Source organism: Cygnus olor, chromosome 5 (genome assembly GCF_009769625.2).
Source record: "Cygnus olor isolate bCygOlo1 chromosome 5, bCygOlo1.pri.v2, whole genome shotgun sequence".
Lineage (NCBI taxonomy): Eukaryota > Metazoa > Chordata > Aves > Anseriformes > Anatidae > Cygnus > Cygnus olor.
The window spans coordinates 55,045,733-55,064,844 of NC_049173.1; the positions used below are offsets into that span (position 1 = coordinate 55,045,733).

General features: G+C 39.1%; 1 protein-coding gene across 7 annotated transcripts in view; it reads left to right on the forward strand.

Annotated features, from left to right (window-relative positions):
- Positions 1-19,112, forward strand: part of NAV2 (neuron navigator 2) — a 232,195-nt gene that overhangs the window by 105,954 nt on the left and 107,129 nt on the right. For 6 of the 7 annotated variants that reach the window (XM_040560473.1, XM_040560474.1, XM_040560470.1 and 3 more), the window contains one exon: positions 15,242-16,340. In XM_040560473.1, coding sequence (XP_040416407.1) covers positions 15,242-16,340 — 1,099 coding nt within the window. Of the gene's footprint in view, positions 1-5,126; positions 5,376-15,241; positions 16,341-19,112 lie in introns of those variants that run through there. The other variant, XM_040560477.1, reaches the window with a different exon arrangement.

Genomic DNA, 19,112 nt, shown 5'->3' on the forward strand with positions numbered 1-19,112 from the left:
ATGTCATCATGATCCCGTCATACAATTGAAGCCTTTTAATTCACTTCTGAATAGTCCAAGTTATTTAGTCTATGCATATGTAAGTATACCTTTGGCTTACCTTTTTGGCCTTTAACAGCCTTTAACACCACAAACATCCTGTAACATGAAAAGCATCAGCCACTTCCCAAGGTCACCACTGAACTCATCTTAATTATCATAAACATTTCCAGGGAATGTTAACCATCACATGAGCTTTGCATTTCTATGCCTCTATGTGAATTATATGTTAATAGTCATCTTGAGGCTTCCCATAACCATATCCTCCTAATTCTCTAAAATGCTCACCAAATAAGAAATACCCAAAACTTTATTTGCTTGTGCAATTTAGAATAAAAAAAACTACTTTTTGTCCATGGCAGGAAGGAGCCAAACTGTGTCCTAGGTAGAATCAAGCATGAAACTTAAACTGAAGCACGCAACTTCAGTAAAGAGCTCGATACAGTGGACTTTCTCATTAATCTGTTCCAGTGATTTGCACAGCTATGCAAAATTGACAGTCCTTTGATACAGGCTTTAAAAGCAGTCTACTGTACTGCAAAATGGTGGGTATTCTTGACCAGCTCTGAACACCCGCAGGTATCCACTGTCTTCACTGATCTTCAGGCACTTGGTTTTCATTTTGCATTATCAAGAGTCTGGTAGCATTGTATGGGAATATTCCGTTTATTACTCTCTGACTTGCATCCCCAGTCCGTAAAATCCCTAAAATTATGAAGCTATAGGAAATGCCAACTTAATGTCATCTCCAGTATGTTTATGATGTGATACAGTAATGTGACTGGTAGGCTTACATGCTTAGGTTTATTTTCTATTTTATTCCTAATATTTTATTTAAAATACTCCTACAGAGGGCAGTAGAAGTCCGTGGGAAAAATGACACATTTCCCTTTGGATTGCATTTTAGATAAAATATCAGTAGAGAAAAGGCACTACCAAACTTGGACCATTTCCACATGAGATCAAAGGAAATGTTTATTTTTCAGGTTTGTGAAGAAGGCAGTGCTAATAATGTCAGGTTTCTCATAAACAGGAAGTATTAAGAAAAAGAGAATTCATGCATACGTATTCGTGCACTGAAATGAAATAAATGTTTTAATAGCCATATTCTTGCGAACTTACTGATATGAGTCTCATCAGAGGGTTCTGAAATCAGATCCTGCTGACTCAGCTATAATCTGAGCTCCGCGTGTCTCAGTTTCCAGGTATGGATATCCTGTATTTACAGGAAAGTAAGAGAAGTGTGTGTTCCTTTGGTTGATGTTGCATTCCTTTTATTTCTTTCAAAGTTTAGGTAATGCCTTTTGAAATGCAGTATGTTTTTAATCACCGTCTTTTAGTATGTAAAGGCTGGTTGCTGTATTCACAAGAATGCATGGTGAAGGACATAAGGCATGTGGCACAAGTTCCTTTAGGGGAATTTCTGTCTGGCAATAGGAATAAAGTTCTTCCCTACAAGAATAATTAAATATTGGAAAAGTTTGTCCAGGGAAGTGGCGGAATCTCCCTTTGTTGAAGGTATTCACGACTTGCCTTGACAGAGTCCTGGTTAAACTAATCTAAGACCCTGCTTTCATCTGAAGGTTGGAACAAAGGATCTCCAGAGGTCTCTTATAACCTGGACTTGTATGTGATTTCTACAATTGTTAGAAATGGTTAGTTTTGTAGGGTATTAAAAATAGTGTCAGTGACTTCTTTAAGGGACTCTGTTAGGGAGCAGAGGCAGAGCAAAACTGAAGTGTGCTTCGTGATTGATAGTTTTACCTGGTAAGAACAAATCTTTAATATTTTGTTGCTGTCCTAAATGACTTTCTTATTTAAATGTTCCATCTTTTCCCTTGTTCTATGCTGATGCTCAATTCTGGTGGGTTATTGTGTAAAGCTTTGTATATTGCAATGTAATACCGTGATGGTCCAAACTAGACCATGTTCTACTCGTTACAGGCATATTTACCCCGCTGACACAGCTAAAATAGTTACCATACAGAGGGTAGCACTGATATACAGGGGAGTACCAGGATCCACAGATCTCAGAGAATCAGAGATTCTCATGGCAATGACAATTTTGTGTGCATCAAACCTCTGTGGAGTCAGCACCAAGGGGCTGACGTTACTTTAGTCCAGCTATGAGCTCTGGCAAGTATGAAATTACCACACTTTGATACTTTTAAATATTATCTCATTTTACATGAGATTAAATGTTAATATTTCATTAAGTATTATCTAGCTAAACAGGAAGAGATATTAGCATATCTCAAAGGACAGGTAAGGAATTTCTTTGTATATCTTTTTCACGTTGTGGTATCAAAATAGGACTGACTACCAAGTTAGTAAAATGTTGGCATGGAAACCTCCACTCTGCTGAAAACATTTCTTACTGGTGTATGGTTACGTACACCAAATGTGTGCTAAAAATGTGTGCGCTTTGTATGTAGGCAGTTATATTTGTCGGTACAGTTCAAGAGGGCATGACATATCTCATCATAGCTTCAGTAGGAATGACTCTCCAAAGTTAAATTCATATAGCTGCAAAGAAGTGTTCACAGCTAGGAATATGAAAACCCACCTGGTACTGACTCCTGGAGGAGTCATGTTAAATCCTGCGTTGATACAAAAAGCACCTGGGAATACATTCTTGGCTCAGTGTGATACTGAGCTTTTCTCAAACTCAGGATTGCTTAAGGTTGTTCAAAAGCAGCAGATTTGGATTAAGTCAACCACAAATTAACCGAAGTCAATTTAAAAATACTGACTTTGAGATTGTTGCGTTCTAAGTCCTTACCAGGAACAAGATGAGATGTGCATAGTGAAATCAAAACGCAGGGTTCTTACCTTTCATGTCAGGGGTAGTATCTTGAAGGCTGAAGTTTTCGGCAGCGTTCAAATGGACGTTGAAGAAAGGGACGTGCATAAAATAATGAGGAGAAGGGTACAGCATAATTAGAGGTTTGGAAAACTTCCTTTGCAGTTGGGTATTTAAAAGATAAATTTATGTTCTTTGTTTAAAAGGTTACTTCCTTGTTACTTACAAGATATCTGTACGGAGTGAGATTTATATTAATAAGGATTCTTTATTACCTCAGTAGACTTCATATGAGTATCCATTTGTTTGGAATTTGAAACTAGCCCAATTCAGACAGCAAACTAGATTAAGTTTTTAAGAACATGGGTGATTAGCTGTTGAAAGGGATTAAATTAGACATAATGAGTCCAAATTTGATATCTACCAAGAGCTGATGTTCAGGCAGAGGTTAAAGATTTGGCTCAAATTACTGAATGAAATTCTTTGGCTTAATACATTTAAGGTCAACTCAGATGATCCTAGTAGTTTTCTTGAATTAAAAATCTTTTATTTAAGAGCATGACAATGGAGGACAAGCCCTCTTCTGTAGCTGCACATAAAACCGGATGAAATATTTGATGTTCAAACTGACTGGGGTTGGCTCCTGTATCAAGGACAGGCTGGGCAGTTGTTCTGTCTTCTGATGTTGCATGTCTTCGCCTTATGTTCTGCTTAACCTCACACAGTTTTTTCACTCTCAATAAATTAATAATAATAAACAGGGACAAAAAGCAGACTCTCTCCTTTCTGCCTAATAATAGTATAAGAATGAAAAAAATGTGGTAAAAAAAAAAAAGAGCTGAGACTTGTAAAACATGATAGAGATTCCTGTTAAGAAGTTAACATATTTTTTTTATACCCATTTATAGTAGCATTCAGTGTAGAGGCTGAATTTGCAACCGAAGGACTTTTCTGGCAGCAGATACAGGGCCAGTTATTGTCACAGCAGTGGCAGGGGAGCTAAGATGTTGGGTTCATCCAGACAGCTAGAGTCAGAGCTGGTGAAAGGTTACTGGGATGGCCAAAGTTACAAGTGATTATCCATCTATCTATGCATGCATCCATCCATTCACACACATGGTCAGCCTATTCCAGGGCTCAGCACTGCCTCTTCTCCTACTCTTCCTTGTTTCCTGGCCAAAGTAAAAGCCATTCTTTGTGGCGTTTAAGGGTTGAGATGATCACACGACACTGACCACAATGAAAGGTTTGACTGCTTTGTTATGGTATTACAAGTGTGATGTTTAAAGCAAATAACCCCCCTGGCTGTTCCTGTTCAGTGGTGGTCAGGTTGCCAGCTGCAGCGCAAACATTTCTTTGCAGGCATGTTAATAACCAACCTGGTCTGATGGGAACTCATTTCAAATTGCTATTGCCCTTCGGGGAAAAAAAAAGTTTAAATAAACTGATTTTATTGTCCCCAATTCATATCAACATGATTTCAAGCCAGAGACCATAACCATATTATAAAATTTTCATTTAACAGCGGGAGAAAACAGTGCCATCCCAGCGCTGGTAAATGAATCTTTTGGGCCTAAAATAGCATTTGTACTCTGTGGTTTTGTTCATTTTGGTAGCCAGGCAAGAGGAGTTACTAGACAAGGGATTGTTTGGCTGCCTGAGAAGAGGTAACACGAAAGCCGGGCCTCCAGATCTGATCTCGCAGGTGGCTGCTGTGCAGCTCCGTGCTTGTGAAGCTCTGAGGAAGGCTGTGTTTGTTACTGGTGTCGCTCTGAACCGCTGCAGCGTGCGAAGCTTGCCAGGGTCTGCTGCCAATTAGTCTCACGAGGAGCTTTTCAGAAAGCTCAGTGTGGACCCTGCCTTTAAAGGGATCTGAAAGCCACTTGCAGTGCCCTCCCACGTGTTTAAAAAGTCATGGTAATGTTGGTAGCTGATAGAAGCTAGCAAACAACAGTTACTGTAGTAAGTCTTAGCATTTTGGATGATAGCTTTTGGTAATTAAAGGCTGAATAGTCCTGAAATTGAAGTGTCTGATATCTTACGAAAGAGAGAGTATATACAACTCCAAAAAGGCAATTCGCAGCTTTTTGGACTCGCTGTCTGCACAGCGCTCACTGCCCAGTCGGTCCCTGCAACACCTGGTGGCAGCCAGGCGGCTCGCTAAATAACACAGAAATGAGAAATAAAGCCTGGTATCTCGAGCATAGTCCTTTACGTGCAGCGTGCAACTGTGATTTCCAGCAGAGAACTCTGAAGTACTTTAATTGATCCTGAAAAGGCATTGACCTTCTCTGTGTGAGCAGCCGAAACTACTGTTGGCCGTGCCAAAACCCCAGCGCTGCGCCCAGCTCTGTGGCTGCTGGGGGCCAGCTGGTCGCACTGGGGGCAGCAGCAGCGTTAGCAGCACGCTCCGGAATATCAGAAATCAGCGGAGGTCCTGCGATGGATAGATGCCTCTGAACAGCGTGTGGATGTCGGAAAGCTGGGAAGTGGTTTTATAGAATGAAACGGTTGTCCCCCGCGACAGATTGCTGTAAGTTAAAAGTTTTTTTGTGGCAGTCGTAACTTTCTTCATGACTGAAATTGTGTTTGTGTAGGTTTAGAAAAAAATTCTGGGGTTTGACTTTCTAGAACAGTCACTTTGACTTCTGTTTAGTACCCAGTGTGTTTTTAGCTCTGTTTTTGGTTTTCTTTTTCTTCAGAAAATTGAGTGAGCCTAATGTTTACTTTTGAAGTGGTGACTTGATAAGACTGTGCAAAAGTTCCTCAGATTAAAAGAACTGCGAAAGCGGAAAAGGGATTTTCACTCTTAAATAAAAGTGATTGGCTCAACAGAGAATGTGAAAACATCACAAATTTAGGTCATTCCCCCTTTTAAAAATGTACAAGTGCTTCATCTCAGTGAGGTGCGAAGCAAAGAGCAGATTGCACTTGGTGTTTAGAAGGCTGCCTGTGTGCCCACGTGTGCTGACAGCCCACAGTTGCTCTCCGTCCTTGCTGACTGACAGCTTTCTCTGCAAGTCAGACCAATGATAAAACAAGTTTACGTAATTTGCCTTGACAAATCCATAACCTTGCATGAAAAGGTGCAACGTAGTTGGTGTTTCCTACCATTCTGCTGTATGCACTACCAAAAAGCAGATGCTGGAGTAACTCTATCAAGTTTTCTAAATATAAACTTAGAGTGGAGGTATTTATCCAATGTCCAGTGTGATTTATTTATCTTTCGATATCATGAATTTGATATGGCTTAACAGAAAAAATAAAAACAGAGAGAGAGAAGGGAAAGTGCATGGGATAACATGAAAGATACTCTGAGAGTCTGGTTGTTTGTTTCGTGTTTTCTTCCTGGGAGAATCGCTAGGTTTTTGTTTGCTCCTTAGTCTAAAACTACTTTACACTATCATTAGACAATTTTGAGCCATAATTTTGCGGAGTAGATACACCTGGTTTTAACTCTGTTTAAAGACCAGCATTTAAAATTGTGATAAGTTTACAGCATACATTATCTGTTTTTGGAACTGCATCTGTAAATGAACAGCAGAGTCCGTGCTCCAGCTCTGCAGTAAAATCAAGTGTGCCTGTACCCGAGCGGTATTTGCTCGTCTGTTCTGAAATGTCCTGTGGCAGATCTGACAGTCGCTTACTGTGTTCCTTCTAGTGTCTGTTTAGTATTATAGGTAGCTTTTAAAAATAAATAAAACAATCAATGGAAAGAGTCAGGATTTTGCTTGGCTAAAAATTAGGCATGTTATTGCCCCCCAGTCTCTGTCCTGTTTATAACTGTCTTTACATATTTGAAGACTTGCAATGTCTCCTCTCAGGCTTCTATTTTCTAGACTAAACAAACTCTACTACTTCAACTTTCCTCTCGTAGGTTCTTATAGGTTCTCTGTGGTAAATCTGGTTTGTCTTGATGATCTCTCCTGGCCTCTTTTGGGGCTGTCAATCTCTTTTAGAGAGGTGCTAGAGCTGGATGCAGTGCTTCATGTGAGGCCTTACTCTTGTGCTGAGTAGGGTGGACTAATTACATTATGTTTTATATGTGACACTCAGAATGCATTCCTGAATGACATTTGTTTTTTCCTTAGTGTCACATTCTAGAGGGATGCAATTGTTATATACTGTAACTCCTATTTCTTTTCTGCAGTATTGTTGCATAGCTGATTATTTGTCCTTTTATATTTAGGCATTTAATTTCTCCTAAGTACAGAACATTTCAGTCAACTTTAATACATGTAATTGTATTGACTCAAACTATTTCTCCCAGTTACAGTGGATTATTTCCTCTATATTTCCCTACACGTAAGGTTGCTGGCTTATGTCATGAGGTGACTGTCATGGGAGTCAGTGTCAAACAACATGCTTGTCTGTGTATCCTTGGGTATTGCTTGCATCCTGTCACTTTTCCAAATATGTTTTCAAAAGATTGCCTCATCTGAGTGAATCTTCAGCAACATACTTATATTGCGTGTGTGCCCGTAAGACAGCTTAAAGACTTTCAGAGTTTAACAAGCAGTATGGCACGTTTATAGGACAAGACACAAGTATGCAGTAAATCATATTCGTGTTCAATTCTACAACTTATTTAACTGGCTAAACTTGGCATTTAAAAATATGTCCTCTTTTACCTAAACAGAGGCTAACTGGAGGTTTAGTTGCAGTTGAAATGGAGCTTTGCAAGACCACAGAACTTTGCCATAGTTCGTGTAAGCCTTAGGAACAAGCCAAAATTGTATTTTAAAAAAGTTTTTGGAAAAAAAAAAAAGAAAAAAGAAAAATAGCCAATGACATGCTCTAAAGTGTACAGTTCATTAGGATTGGAAAAAAAAAAAAACACACCAAACACCCTTGTGCTTTGAAGTAAAATGTAACCTTGAGAAGGAGCCCATCTGTAGAGCTGTACAGGAGACAGTGGAACCACACTAATTTATACCAGCTGAAGAGCTGGCCCAGGATTTCATGGACTTTACAGTTCGTAGATGTTTCCTTTTAAAATAAATATTTACCATTTCCCGTAAATTTATTGCTGGGTGAATTGTGCCAGAGGAGCAACCATGGAAACTGAAGTTCACTATTAAATCACAGGAAAGAAAACAGGAGTATTGCTACATCCCAGACTTCTGTAAGTGCCAGTATGCTTTTACCACACCAGTAGATGCCTCCTCTCCCTGGGTATATTTCAGCATCTCTGGCCTCTTCCATTTGAGGCTTTTCAGTTGAGCCTTTTGACTGGTCCTTGTCCATAACCAAATGCACCTATAGAATCCATCACTGACTCCAGAGAACTACTGCCACTTCTGAAGTGGTTGATGAGCATCAAGTCGTGGTCAACCCTTCATGACTGTAACGAATAGTAGTAGATCATTACTTGCATGTTGTCCTGGCTTGAGAGATCTGCTGCTGCAGATTTCCAACCTAGAAATTGAATGAATTCAACACATTTTTTATTTTAAGTCTAGCTTATAATATGGTATTATTCTTCCATGAAGTAGTCTATAGCTTTGTCCAGTGATCTGATAAGTGCAAAAAAAAAAAAAAAAAAAAAAAAAAAAAAAAAAAAAAACAACACATGAAGTTGTCCAGCCTGACACTGTTCCACTGGTGGCTGTTGCGTGAGAGGAAGAAGTTAAAAAATTCTTTTCTTCCACTCCTATGACCAGAACTTTGGTGACACAGCTAGGTCAAGGATTTTAGAGTAGTTTCATTGACCAGAAAGATGGAATGAAGAAGACCACAGTGCAGAAAGTGGTATCTGTCCATCTGCTGTTTTATATACAAGTTTAATAGGTTTGCACATATTTACATATGTTCATGTATAGGTGTCAATATATATGATGGTAAAGTACTGGTATTTCTAAATGGTTTGATTTGACTCATCTGGTTAAACAGAATACCCGTGTTCGAGAATACATTGGTATTTGCAACTTTACTGTTTACAGCTAGACAATTATGTGACTTCTGAATGAGCAGAATACGATATTTCTCAGTTAATAGGTGGCTTAGCTTGGTGCATCGATTCATCAGTGGGAGTTTTCTGAGGTGTTTTTTCCTAATGCCTGTCACTTCTCTTCTAAAAAATTGATTCCATTTCTACCTCCGTGGTCATTCCAAGCCCAAATTGGAGCTAGTGCTAATAATCAGAATAGCCAAGGGTCAGTGTTCTCTATGTGTGGTTCTCAGACCACTAACATGTTTATGGCATATTTCATATCCTACCAACTTGTAGGATAGGTGTTTTGGGTTGAGGCCACTGTGTATACATTTTGTCCATGCCACCTATGTGTAAAGGCTAATGAAGACTCCTCAACAGCTCCTTGCCTGGAATTCATTAATGAATTGAATAACCCTCTTAGGAGTAATCTTGGGGGATTTTATTGTACAAATAATGAGAAGAAAAATCAAGAGTAATGAACAAGAATGGTATTTGTCTAGGATGAAATGGAGAGTGCAACTCGTTTGGAATGGCACAGTAAACTTGCTTTCATTATTTTATGGCAATAGAACTGGTATGTGGTTGACGGAGGTCCCTCCAACTTCTTTCTTAAGCAGTCATGTGGACAGCATTTTGAGTTTTACAGTAACTAAACAAAAACAACAAGCAATTCAAGTGTCTTAGTCGGTTATGTCAAGACAATGAGAAAAGGATTGCCTGTGCTCCAATTTTATTTCCCTTCACCTCAGCAAAAATACCAAGTCTTGGCGATGTAAACTAGTAAACTACAGTACTATTGTTTCATATGCTGAAGCTTTGCGTGAGTAGAGGGAACTTTACAGAAATGTGAAAGCTTAGTGACTGGCTTATCTTCAGCCTTTGGTACGGGTTTTCAGACGTACAGTACGTTTCTGTGAATGCACGCAACTGCTATTGAAGTTGCATAGTCTACCTCGTTGAGGCTGAAGAAGTAAAGGAAGGATGGAAGGAAATGAAATGGAAAATATCAAGGAGTAAGGGTAATTTTTCTCCTATATTACAATAGATTGAATTACCCCTAAAGGGAAGGCCAGTGGGTAGAAGTTGAGGAAACCAACTCTAGTCAGCTTGATGAAATTTTTGTACTCAGCAAAGCGAAATGTTTCCTATCTGATCGTCTCTCAGATTATGCAGAGTTTCCCTATCTGGCAATCTCTGCCTTTGAGAAAACATTTTTGTTGCTTTTTGCTGTGGGCCAGAGTAGAAGAGAGAATACAAAGATTCAGTCATCTTGCCCATGGAGGCTGTGCCTCTTCCCCAGCCCCAAGCCAGCCAGTCAGCCTGCTTGCTCCACACAGCTTTAGTTCTCTAGGGTCAGTGGTGTTACAACTGAAATAGAAACTTCTGTTAATCTGAAGAGTTTCGCTTATTTTGAGGGAGGGCTGTGTGCCAGGGTACTCTTGTTAGGAACATTCTGCTCTACCTGTTCTTGTTTTGGATTATGGAAAGATTCTGATTTTTATAGTAGGCTCCTGGCAGAAATACAGACGTTTCCATACTTCAGGGGTTCGCTAGGCATGATAAATCACCACTGAAGAATAGCTCAGCTAAAAAGCTTTTCTCTGTAGGACTCTTAATTGCAGTGTTTTGAAGGAGAGTCTTCTGGTTGGTGGATGGGGGAAGGTCAGGACTCACTAATTATTCCTCTACATGGGAAATGATGAAACTGCCACAACGGTTTCTGCAGTTCTGACACTATAATGTCATAGAGCTGCTCTGCTTTTACGTCCTAAATTAGAGTTTGGTTGTGGATTTGCTTTTAACTCAGTTATCTAATCTATGGGCTGGACTAAAAGATATTTCTCTTCATGAGAACTTCTTATTTTTCCCATAGCTTTGAAATAAAAAATGACAGCTTATTCATTCTGAAATGAATAAAAATAGTGTGAAGTTCTTGACCCTTCTAAGAAGACATAACTATGAGAGTATCCTTTGTCTTTGTGTTGCTTTTCATGCTTATAATGAAAACGTTTTTGAAAGTTTGTGGTTATAGCAAATCAAAGTACACTTGCTTAGACTGAACATGACAAATGATGGGAAATTGCATATATTTTCTCCTGACCTTATTATAACGTAAGCTCTCAAAGACTTCAGTGGGAGATTTAAATCATAAGCCTTCGGATTCTTTTTTTTCATCACAAATGGGTAGGTTTGCAGTTAAGACTTTGCAGGAGCAGCTGAAATCAGATTTACCCATGCTACAGTGCGTATTGGCATTGGAACTAGACCACCAACATCTTTTTAACAGGAACACTAGGAACAAAATAGATTTCAGGCCAAGATTTGACTTTGAAAAGAGGAAAGAGATCATTATTTATTGTAGACCGTAGCTTGGTTTTGAAAACATTTCTTTTATAGTCAGTTTTAGTTAATGCAGGTTGCTGAAGAAAGAAAATATCTCCCTCACAAAGGAACGCATGGGAAATAATAAGCTTATTAATCGAATGCATGAAACCTACTCTCCTTTTCATCAAAGAAGGGCCTATGCTACGCTGAATAAAACTTCCCCCTTTGCATGCTGATGTATTATCCACATATTGATGTTACTGCTTCATTAGGAAACCTAGCATTTGAATCTACATTCTGGCAGCAGAATCCCTTTCGTTTACCAAGATTGGTCTTAGGAGTAAAAGAGCCAGCAGACTTGTTTGTGAGAAAGAAAGAAATGGAGAATCTGAAAAAAGCTGGAGCTTTCGTAAACTGAAGCCATTTTTCAGGAGTGTGTTTTACGGTGAGCCTTTTATTTCTTACATTAGCATTCTATGGTAGAATGTAAGAAAAACTTGAGGACTTGGAATTTCCAGTTTCACTGTATTTGACCTGAGAATAAATCAAAATCCATCCAGTTTGTGTAAGAAAATATCTTCTTTCTTTTCCCCAAAGTGTAACAGCTTAGCATATATATACATATACATATATATATATATATATATTTCAAAGTTTATAAATATTTTTCATTGGTATCAAATGTGTAGAATCCAGCATTCATAGAATGTGCTTACTGGAAAACGTTAGGTAGAGACTCTAAAAATTACATTTATGTCCCCATATACCCATTTTTAAAAAGTTGTTACAGTCATAGTATTGTTGTCCTAATTCTGATTTATCTGACGTGTTTGTAGATGGGAAGAAACTCTCTGAATGGAATTGTATTATATTCATTCTACACCACTGGCAGTGGAAGTGCAACTGAGCTCCAAACAGATGTGTGTATGCATTGGGGTCAAAGTGAATGCCATGTTTATTTAAGAAAAGAAAAAAAAAAAGTGTATATTGTTCAATGACCAAACCAAATCTCAAAACAAAACACCTAAAATCCTTCAGAGAAATTAGAAACAAAAAAGTTCTGGATTTTGTTGGGGGGAAAAAAAATGCTTTCGGATTTGGAAAAATAATTCATTTCATTTGATAGAGCAAAACCTTTTTCCTAAATGTCCAATGAGTGGAGCACTCAGCTGGGCTGTTAGGAGGAAGTTCATTTCCCAAGTGAAACAACACTTGCTGTTTACTTCCAGGAAAACATTGTATTGCTCATACGAAGGCTGTGCTGATGTGGGTTGCCTTCTGTTTCTGTTTCTCCTCCCGCAGCTGATGTGCAGCATGTTAACAGTGAGCTCAGTGTTTGAGCTAGAGGTGGACTTTTACAATTGGGTTGTGGACCACAGCCTGGTCCTCAGGTATCTGTTTTCTCAGGTGTGTGCTTCAGCCTGCAGGTTGCACCTCATGCTAAGACTCTAGGTAGGCTCTGAGATTAGGGAATGCAGAATGGCCTTGTTCTTATGCATAAACGCATAACTTGTGGTGTTTTGTGTTTTTGTTTTTTTGGTGTTTGTTTTTTTTTTTTGAACTTTAGTTAAGAGTCTCTTTGAAAAGATCACATTTCTTTTCCAAGGATGTTCTATTGGCTGCGTGCTCAGGCTGAGCACCCTGCGCTGGGTTTGTGTTGCTGCATATCTTGTACTAGCCAACTGCACAAATAGCTCTTCCCCCTGCTTCCTGCTGTTTTCTCTAGGTATATGTAAAGTAATAAGCACTACTTGGTAGGTGGCTCCTTTATCAATGAATTTCCATGCATCACTTTTATGTTGTCCCAGTCAATTTCCCTATTACTCCTTGCAACTTGGTTTTCCTGAGAGAGTAAAGGGTTCACTGCCCATTTTGATTTATACGTTAGGTTCATCCCTGGATCCGGTTCTAAATTTGGCCCGTGTACGGCCATGAATCACAGACAGATCTGTTGATTTATGGGCATAGGTATGCTTTATGTCAAGATCTGTTCAACTTTATTAGGCTGGAATGGACTAGGGACTTAGTTTTGGAAGTACTATGAATCTGCTGTTTCTGTGGAAGTACCCAGGTATTGAGATGGGCAATTACTCTTACTTATTTATTCATTAGATGAAGCTATACAAATTATTTGCAAATGACGCACAGTTGGGAGTTTTGTGAAGCTTTTGTTGCGTTGCTGAGTGTCTTCTGTGGAATGCAGGCTGAGACAAAGGCTTGCTTGTTTGGACATCACAAAAGGAGAGCATAGCGGCGTTGCAATCAGAAGTAGATGTTGATAGGTAGGAGGACATCTGGAAATAAAAAATAATACAAAAAAAGCAGCAGTGTACTGTCAAAAGCATCAAGGTAAAAGCAATGGTGCAGAGCATCTAAAAGCCGGGGGAGTAATATTTCCAACAGGTTATATAGTAGCTCTGACCTTGCCTTCTTCCTGTCTGTGGGCAGGGCACAGTGACATTGGGTCACTACCCTCCCTGCGCTGGCAGGTAGTGTGACTCCTGCACTATCACTTGCTCAGCCTTCCTTGATCCATCTGATTGAATTGAGCAGGTTTGAGCAGAGCAAGTGTCATTGCTGTTTGGGATGTTTGGTGGCTTGGTTTTTCTTTGTGTGCTAGACTAAAACAGGGGTAATGTCCTTGAAGTCAGCAGGCTAGCAGTGTCGTGAAAGAAGCATAATGTGTCTGTAAACTGGCAGATGCTTCTTTCCATCTCCACGTGGGTAGTTGGACTTAGGAAAAGGACTAGCAAGAACAGCCAATATAATAGTTACTGGCTAATAACGGTCCTGGAAATCTTCCAACTTCAGTAATATTTTTTTAAAGTATCATTAATTCATGCTTTGTCCATAACCCTGTGAAATGACTGAGTTTATTATTAAGGAATCTCTAGTACTCTTAGAAACCCGATTCTACATTAAGTCATGAAGATGTATGTGCTTTAAATCTTTAGTAGATCTGGTTTGGATCAGAGGAGGGAGGTTAACAGAGCCGTATCTTCAGTGAGCAGCTGAAAGTGAAGTAAAACAGTCCCTGTGTGGTTGCAGCGGTTCATGATTTACAGGACTGAATTCACTGGGCTGCTCCTGCTGCTGAAAACGCACGCTCTCAACCGCTGTTGATTTTTGAATTAAAAAAATGCAGCTCTATACACAGTTTACTTTATTGCTAGAGGGCAGAGAAATATAGGTAAGAGCCGTTAATCCCCAGCAGGCTGCTGGGCAGGCAAACAGACATAGATGACAAAAGTTAATTGGAAACATGAGCAGTTTAACAGAAAACATATTTGTGATAATTGAGAGAGTAACGTCTCCAGAAAGGAAACTCAGCAAAGAGAAACTTCAGAAGAGAAGTGGCCACTGGTAGGTGAGTGTGATTTTTCAAGCTTTCTTTAAGCTCTACGCTAATTTCTCACAAAGAACAAATAACGTTAAAAGCAACTAACTAAGATTCCCTCTCTCTGAGGGGGAGGGCTGTACAATTACTGCCACTAGTTTCTCTTACAGCTGGATTAAGATGTGTTGTAATATATAATTTGGGTTCATTGCATAAGGGCACAATTGGTTGTTTTTGTATATGGAGTTTTCTTCTACCTTTTTGCATATGATGATCTCTTCCCCTTAACTGAAGGAGCTCCAGATTTATTTTTTGCCTTACTCTTGCATTTTTTGTATTTGAGGTTTTTCTAAGAATTTAACTCGGACAGCAAAAATTTTGCCAAAAGCAGAGAGAACCCTTAGTTAGAAAATAGTGCTGTGTTTTTGCTAATGAAAAAGTATTATGAACCTAATAAGGGAGAACACATGGCAAAAAAAAACACATTTTGGTTTGAACTGGAGGAAGATTTTTTCTTTTTTTTCCTTCTTTCCTTTAAAGGGCAAGTAAATATAAATTACATAGTAGGAGCTTGCTGCTGGATAGGAGGATAGGAAAAGACAACTGGCTTTTATTTTCATTAAGTGATACTGGTGTTTAAATTAGTGAGATGTGTTTATCTTTTTAATGTTACTAATGTAAAGTCCCTAATGTTTTATTACAGAAAGAATCTCAGACCAGCTTTAATACCAGGTACTACTGTATTTTTTTTGTGTGTGTTTTTTTTATTGTTTTTCTTTTTCTCTTTTTTCTTTTTTTCCAGAGCCTGCAGACAGTACCGCCTTCCAGCCCACAGGAATGAATGAAAATGTATCATCCTCAGTTCAAAGCTGCAGCAGTACTGTTAGTTGCAATAACTCATCAGCCATCCCTCAGCCCAGCTCTGCTATTAAACCTTGGCGCAGCAAATCCCTCAGTGCTAAGCACACAGCTACGTCTTCCATGTTATCCGTAAAGCAGCCAGTACCAGAGCCTCCAAAGCCACCGTCAGAGATTATCAAAACAACTCCCAATGGCCAAAAATCCATGCTTGAAAAATTGAAACTCTTCAATAGCAAAGGAGGCTCCAAAGCAGGAGGGACAACGCTCGAGTGTTCAGGGTCTCGGGACAACAGTTGTGAAAGGCTAGAGACACTTCCCAGCTTTGAGGAAAGCGAGGAAATTGATGCCGCAAATCAGAATGTGAACAATCCAGGATCTATGTCCAGTAGTCCCAAAATTGCACTCAAGGGAATTGCACAAAGAACTTTTAGCCGGGCACTGACTAATAAGAAAAGTTCTCCCAAGGGTAATGAGAAGGATAAAGAGAAACAGAAAGAGAAGGAAAAGGATAAAAGTAAAGACGTTGCAAAAAGAACATCTATCACTGAAAAGCTGGACATGAAAGAGGAACCAAAAGAAGAACAGACAGCGCTAGCAACAACAGAGATGCCAAAAAAGTCCTCAAAGATTGCAAGCTTTATCCCTAAAGGAGGAAAGCTGAATAGCGCCAAGAAGGAGGCCTCTGCCCCTTCGCACAGTGGAATACCAAAACCAGGAATGAAAAACACCACAGGGAAATCCTCAAGTGCCCCAGTTTCTGCAAAAGAGAGTGAGAGAAGCCGCAGCGGGAAACCTGGCTCAGGGCTCTCGCATCAGAAGTCTCAGCTAGACAGCAGGAATTCCAGTTCCTCTTCAAGCTTAGCCTCTTCTGAAGGAAAAGGTATAGGAGGCCTCAACAGCAGCAACAGCAGCCAGTCTGTCAATGGACCAGCCGCTACGACACACACGACAGGAAGCAATACTGTGAGTGTTCAGCTACCTCATCCCCAACAGCAATACAGCCACCCGAACACTGCCACAGTAGCTCCGTTCATGTACAGGTATGGTTAACTGCTCAGCTAAACTCTTTGGAACATGACATTTATGTAGGAAGATTGATTTTGGACGCTCTTTCAGGGCGGTGAGGTGGCAATACAAATGCCACATCATGTAAAAGTTTATTGTTTTGAGATAATAAATGATTTATACAGTTACACAAAAACTGTTGTCAGAGGCAGTCAGACTGAAGTGTATAAGTTCTAAAAGGGATTTGAATAACTGGTGTTTTCTGATTCTGCTAACAGTTACCGTCAGAGTGCAAACACCTTGACCAACTACTGTGCTTGCCTGTTTTTTGTACCACATGGATTAAGTGTATTTTATGCATCACAGCTTTAAAAGTTGTAACAACACCAACTTATTACATAGATAAACTCATTCTCTTAAGCATGGCTAACGGTGGTGGAGCTGCCTTGTAAGCAGTAATGAGAAATTGAAAAAAATAATCTCTTAGCATAGGTAAGGCCAGGCAGAAGGTCTGCTCTTGTATGCTTGCACTAACCTTGATTTAGGTCAGCATAAGAGCAGCTGTATGGGGTGACGGCTAACCTCCATCTAGTCCAGCGTCTTCTGTGTGACAATGGCAATAGAGGACACACCGGGAAAAGTAATAAGAAGGGAGAGAATAAAGAAGCTTTCTGAAAATATGTTCCCAAACCTGTCGGTGACAGAAGAAATTCTTGAGTCTGATACTTAGGTTTTGTTTTTGACAGCTATCTCATAGTTTCCTTTGACAACCCTTAATTCCTTCATAGGAAGAGACTGCAAGCAGTTGTTCTGTCTTAGTCATCTTCACGCTGCTCATGATTTTGTAGGCCTCTATCATATCCCTCCGTCCCTTAAGATGGATCTTTTCTAGGCTGCTTAGTTGCTACTTGTAGAGATGTTCATACCCTTTTGGCCATCTTTGTCACTCCTTTCTGTAATGGTTCAGTTATACTATGTGCTTTTTCCTTTTGATCTCTTGGCGGTTGTAGTGTAAGAATGGTTGGCCATGCTTTTTTTAAAAGTGAAATTAAATTTTTAAATAAGAGTGAAATGAACCTGAAAGAGAGGGATGCAAAATGATTGCTCAGGCCTATGTAGGAAGGCAAAATGGGAAGAATGACCCTTGAGTCTTCTGATCCCTTAAGTGTTATCTCCATGTCTATAGAATAAAATGCCAGGTGTCTTTCTCTTATGTAGTTGCATGAAAATGAACCAGTTGGAAAAAATTACCCGAAAACTTGTATTTATATTACATGTTTTGGAATTTTCTTGCTCTCACTTTCATCTATATACATCACCATTAGTACTGCTTCTTTGGCTGATGGGTTCTACTAATGTCAGTTTTTTGAAATGTGTTTAGAGGTGAAAATTGCCAGTGCAGCTGTACAGTTGTAATGTAGAATTAAATATAATTTTGTGGTTACAAACTGATTGCTTTGTTGTTTATCCCTCGTAATCTGCAAAAATATGTTTATGATGCTCTGGCTAGTTATGTTTATTGCTACAACATCCTATCAATAGGTAAAGTAAAAAAGCACTCTTCTTGGTGTTCATCTTAGGTAAAATGAATATGGATATGATCGTGTGAAGTGTAAAGCAGGTGCAAACCATATGTTTTTCATAATCCAAACATTCTGATAAACTCTAGGCAATATTTATTTGAACTTCTCAAAAAAAAAAACAAACAAAAAAAAACCAGGAATGAAACTACATATTGGCACCTGGAGTAAATCCTAAGAAATTGAAAAAATAGTCTTTACAGCATTTGAGGAAAAAAGCCTAACTGTATAATGTTGCTGGCTTTCAAAAAGAAAGAGGAAAATGAAATTATGTTGATATCAATATAGTATTCAGATGCTTTTTTTAGTAATCTGCAAAATGCAGTTGCAGGGAGGTAGTTACATCCTTGTTACTTTGTGATTCTGCCCTATGAATGGGTTGTTGAAGACTGAACCTGGGAATCCTGGCTGCTAATTGTGGAGGCCTTTGTTGTCTCAGCTAACCTCCATGTCTCTTTATTCACAGCTATGGTGGATTTCTTAACGTGGATCTACAGCTCAGCATAAGTTGTGAGGAAGGAAAATGAGTACAAAGTGCCGTAGTTGTAGTTGTACGTGGAAATTGTAATCTCAGTTTTTCTCAGCTATCAGTTAAGGCTGCTTTAATCTAAACTTTTCAGTTGCCAATAGACTTTTTGTTTGGTTAAGTTTTTAGCAAAAGATATGACAACTTTCTACGTTTTGCATAAGGTCAACTGAAATTAAGAATATTGCAGTAGTAATTGCCTGCTGTGCCTTCTCTTTTGTACAGCACTTATCCTTTTGGCAGGAGAACTTCCAGCTGCTTGTGGATGTGGCTATAAGAGCAAAACACAGTACAACTAGTAAAATGGAATGACCCAAGATGTATTACTTAAATCTGACAACAGATTCTCACCACATCACTTTTTATTACACAACAGCCACCATGTCAGATTAAAAATTGGTGTTTGAAGTTGGTGTTACCCAGGCATTTATTTTAAAATAAAAATGAGTGTCATTACCAGTTACTAAAGAGAAATCAGCAGGAGCGTAACATGCCATCACACACTACCTGTTTTATGTTTATGTAAAACAGATTATTAGAGAGGATCAGATTAGTCATAACAAATTATGTTATTGATAATTAAAATTTATCTGGAAATCCAAGTTTCTTAGGACCGTATCTGAGGAGCTGTGAAGCCTGTGTTTGACTATGAATTTTTAATTTTTTTTTTACAGCTGAGTGCTTGCTGCCATTTCTAGGAC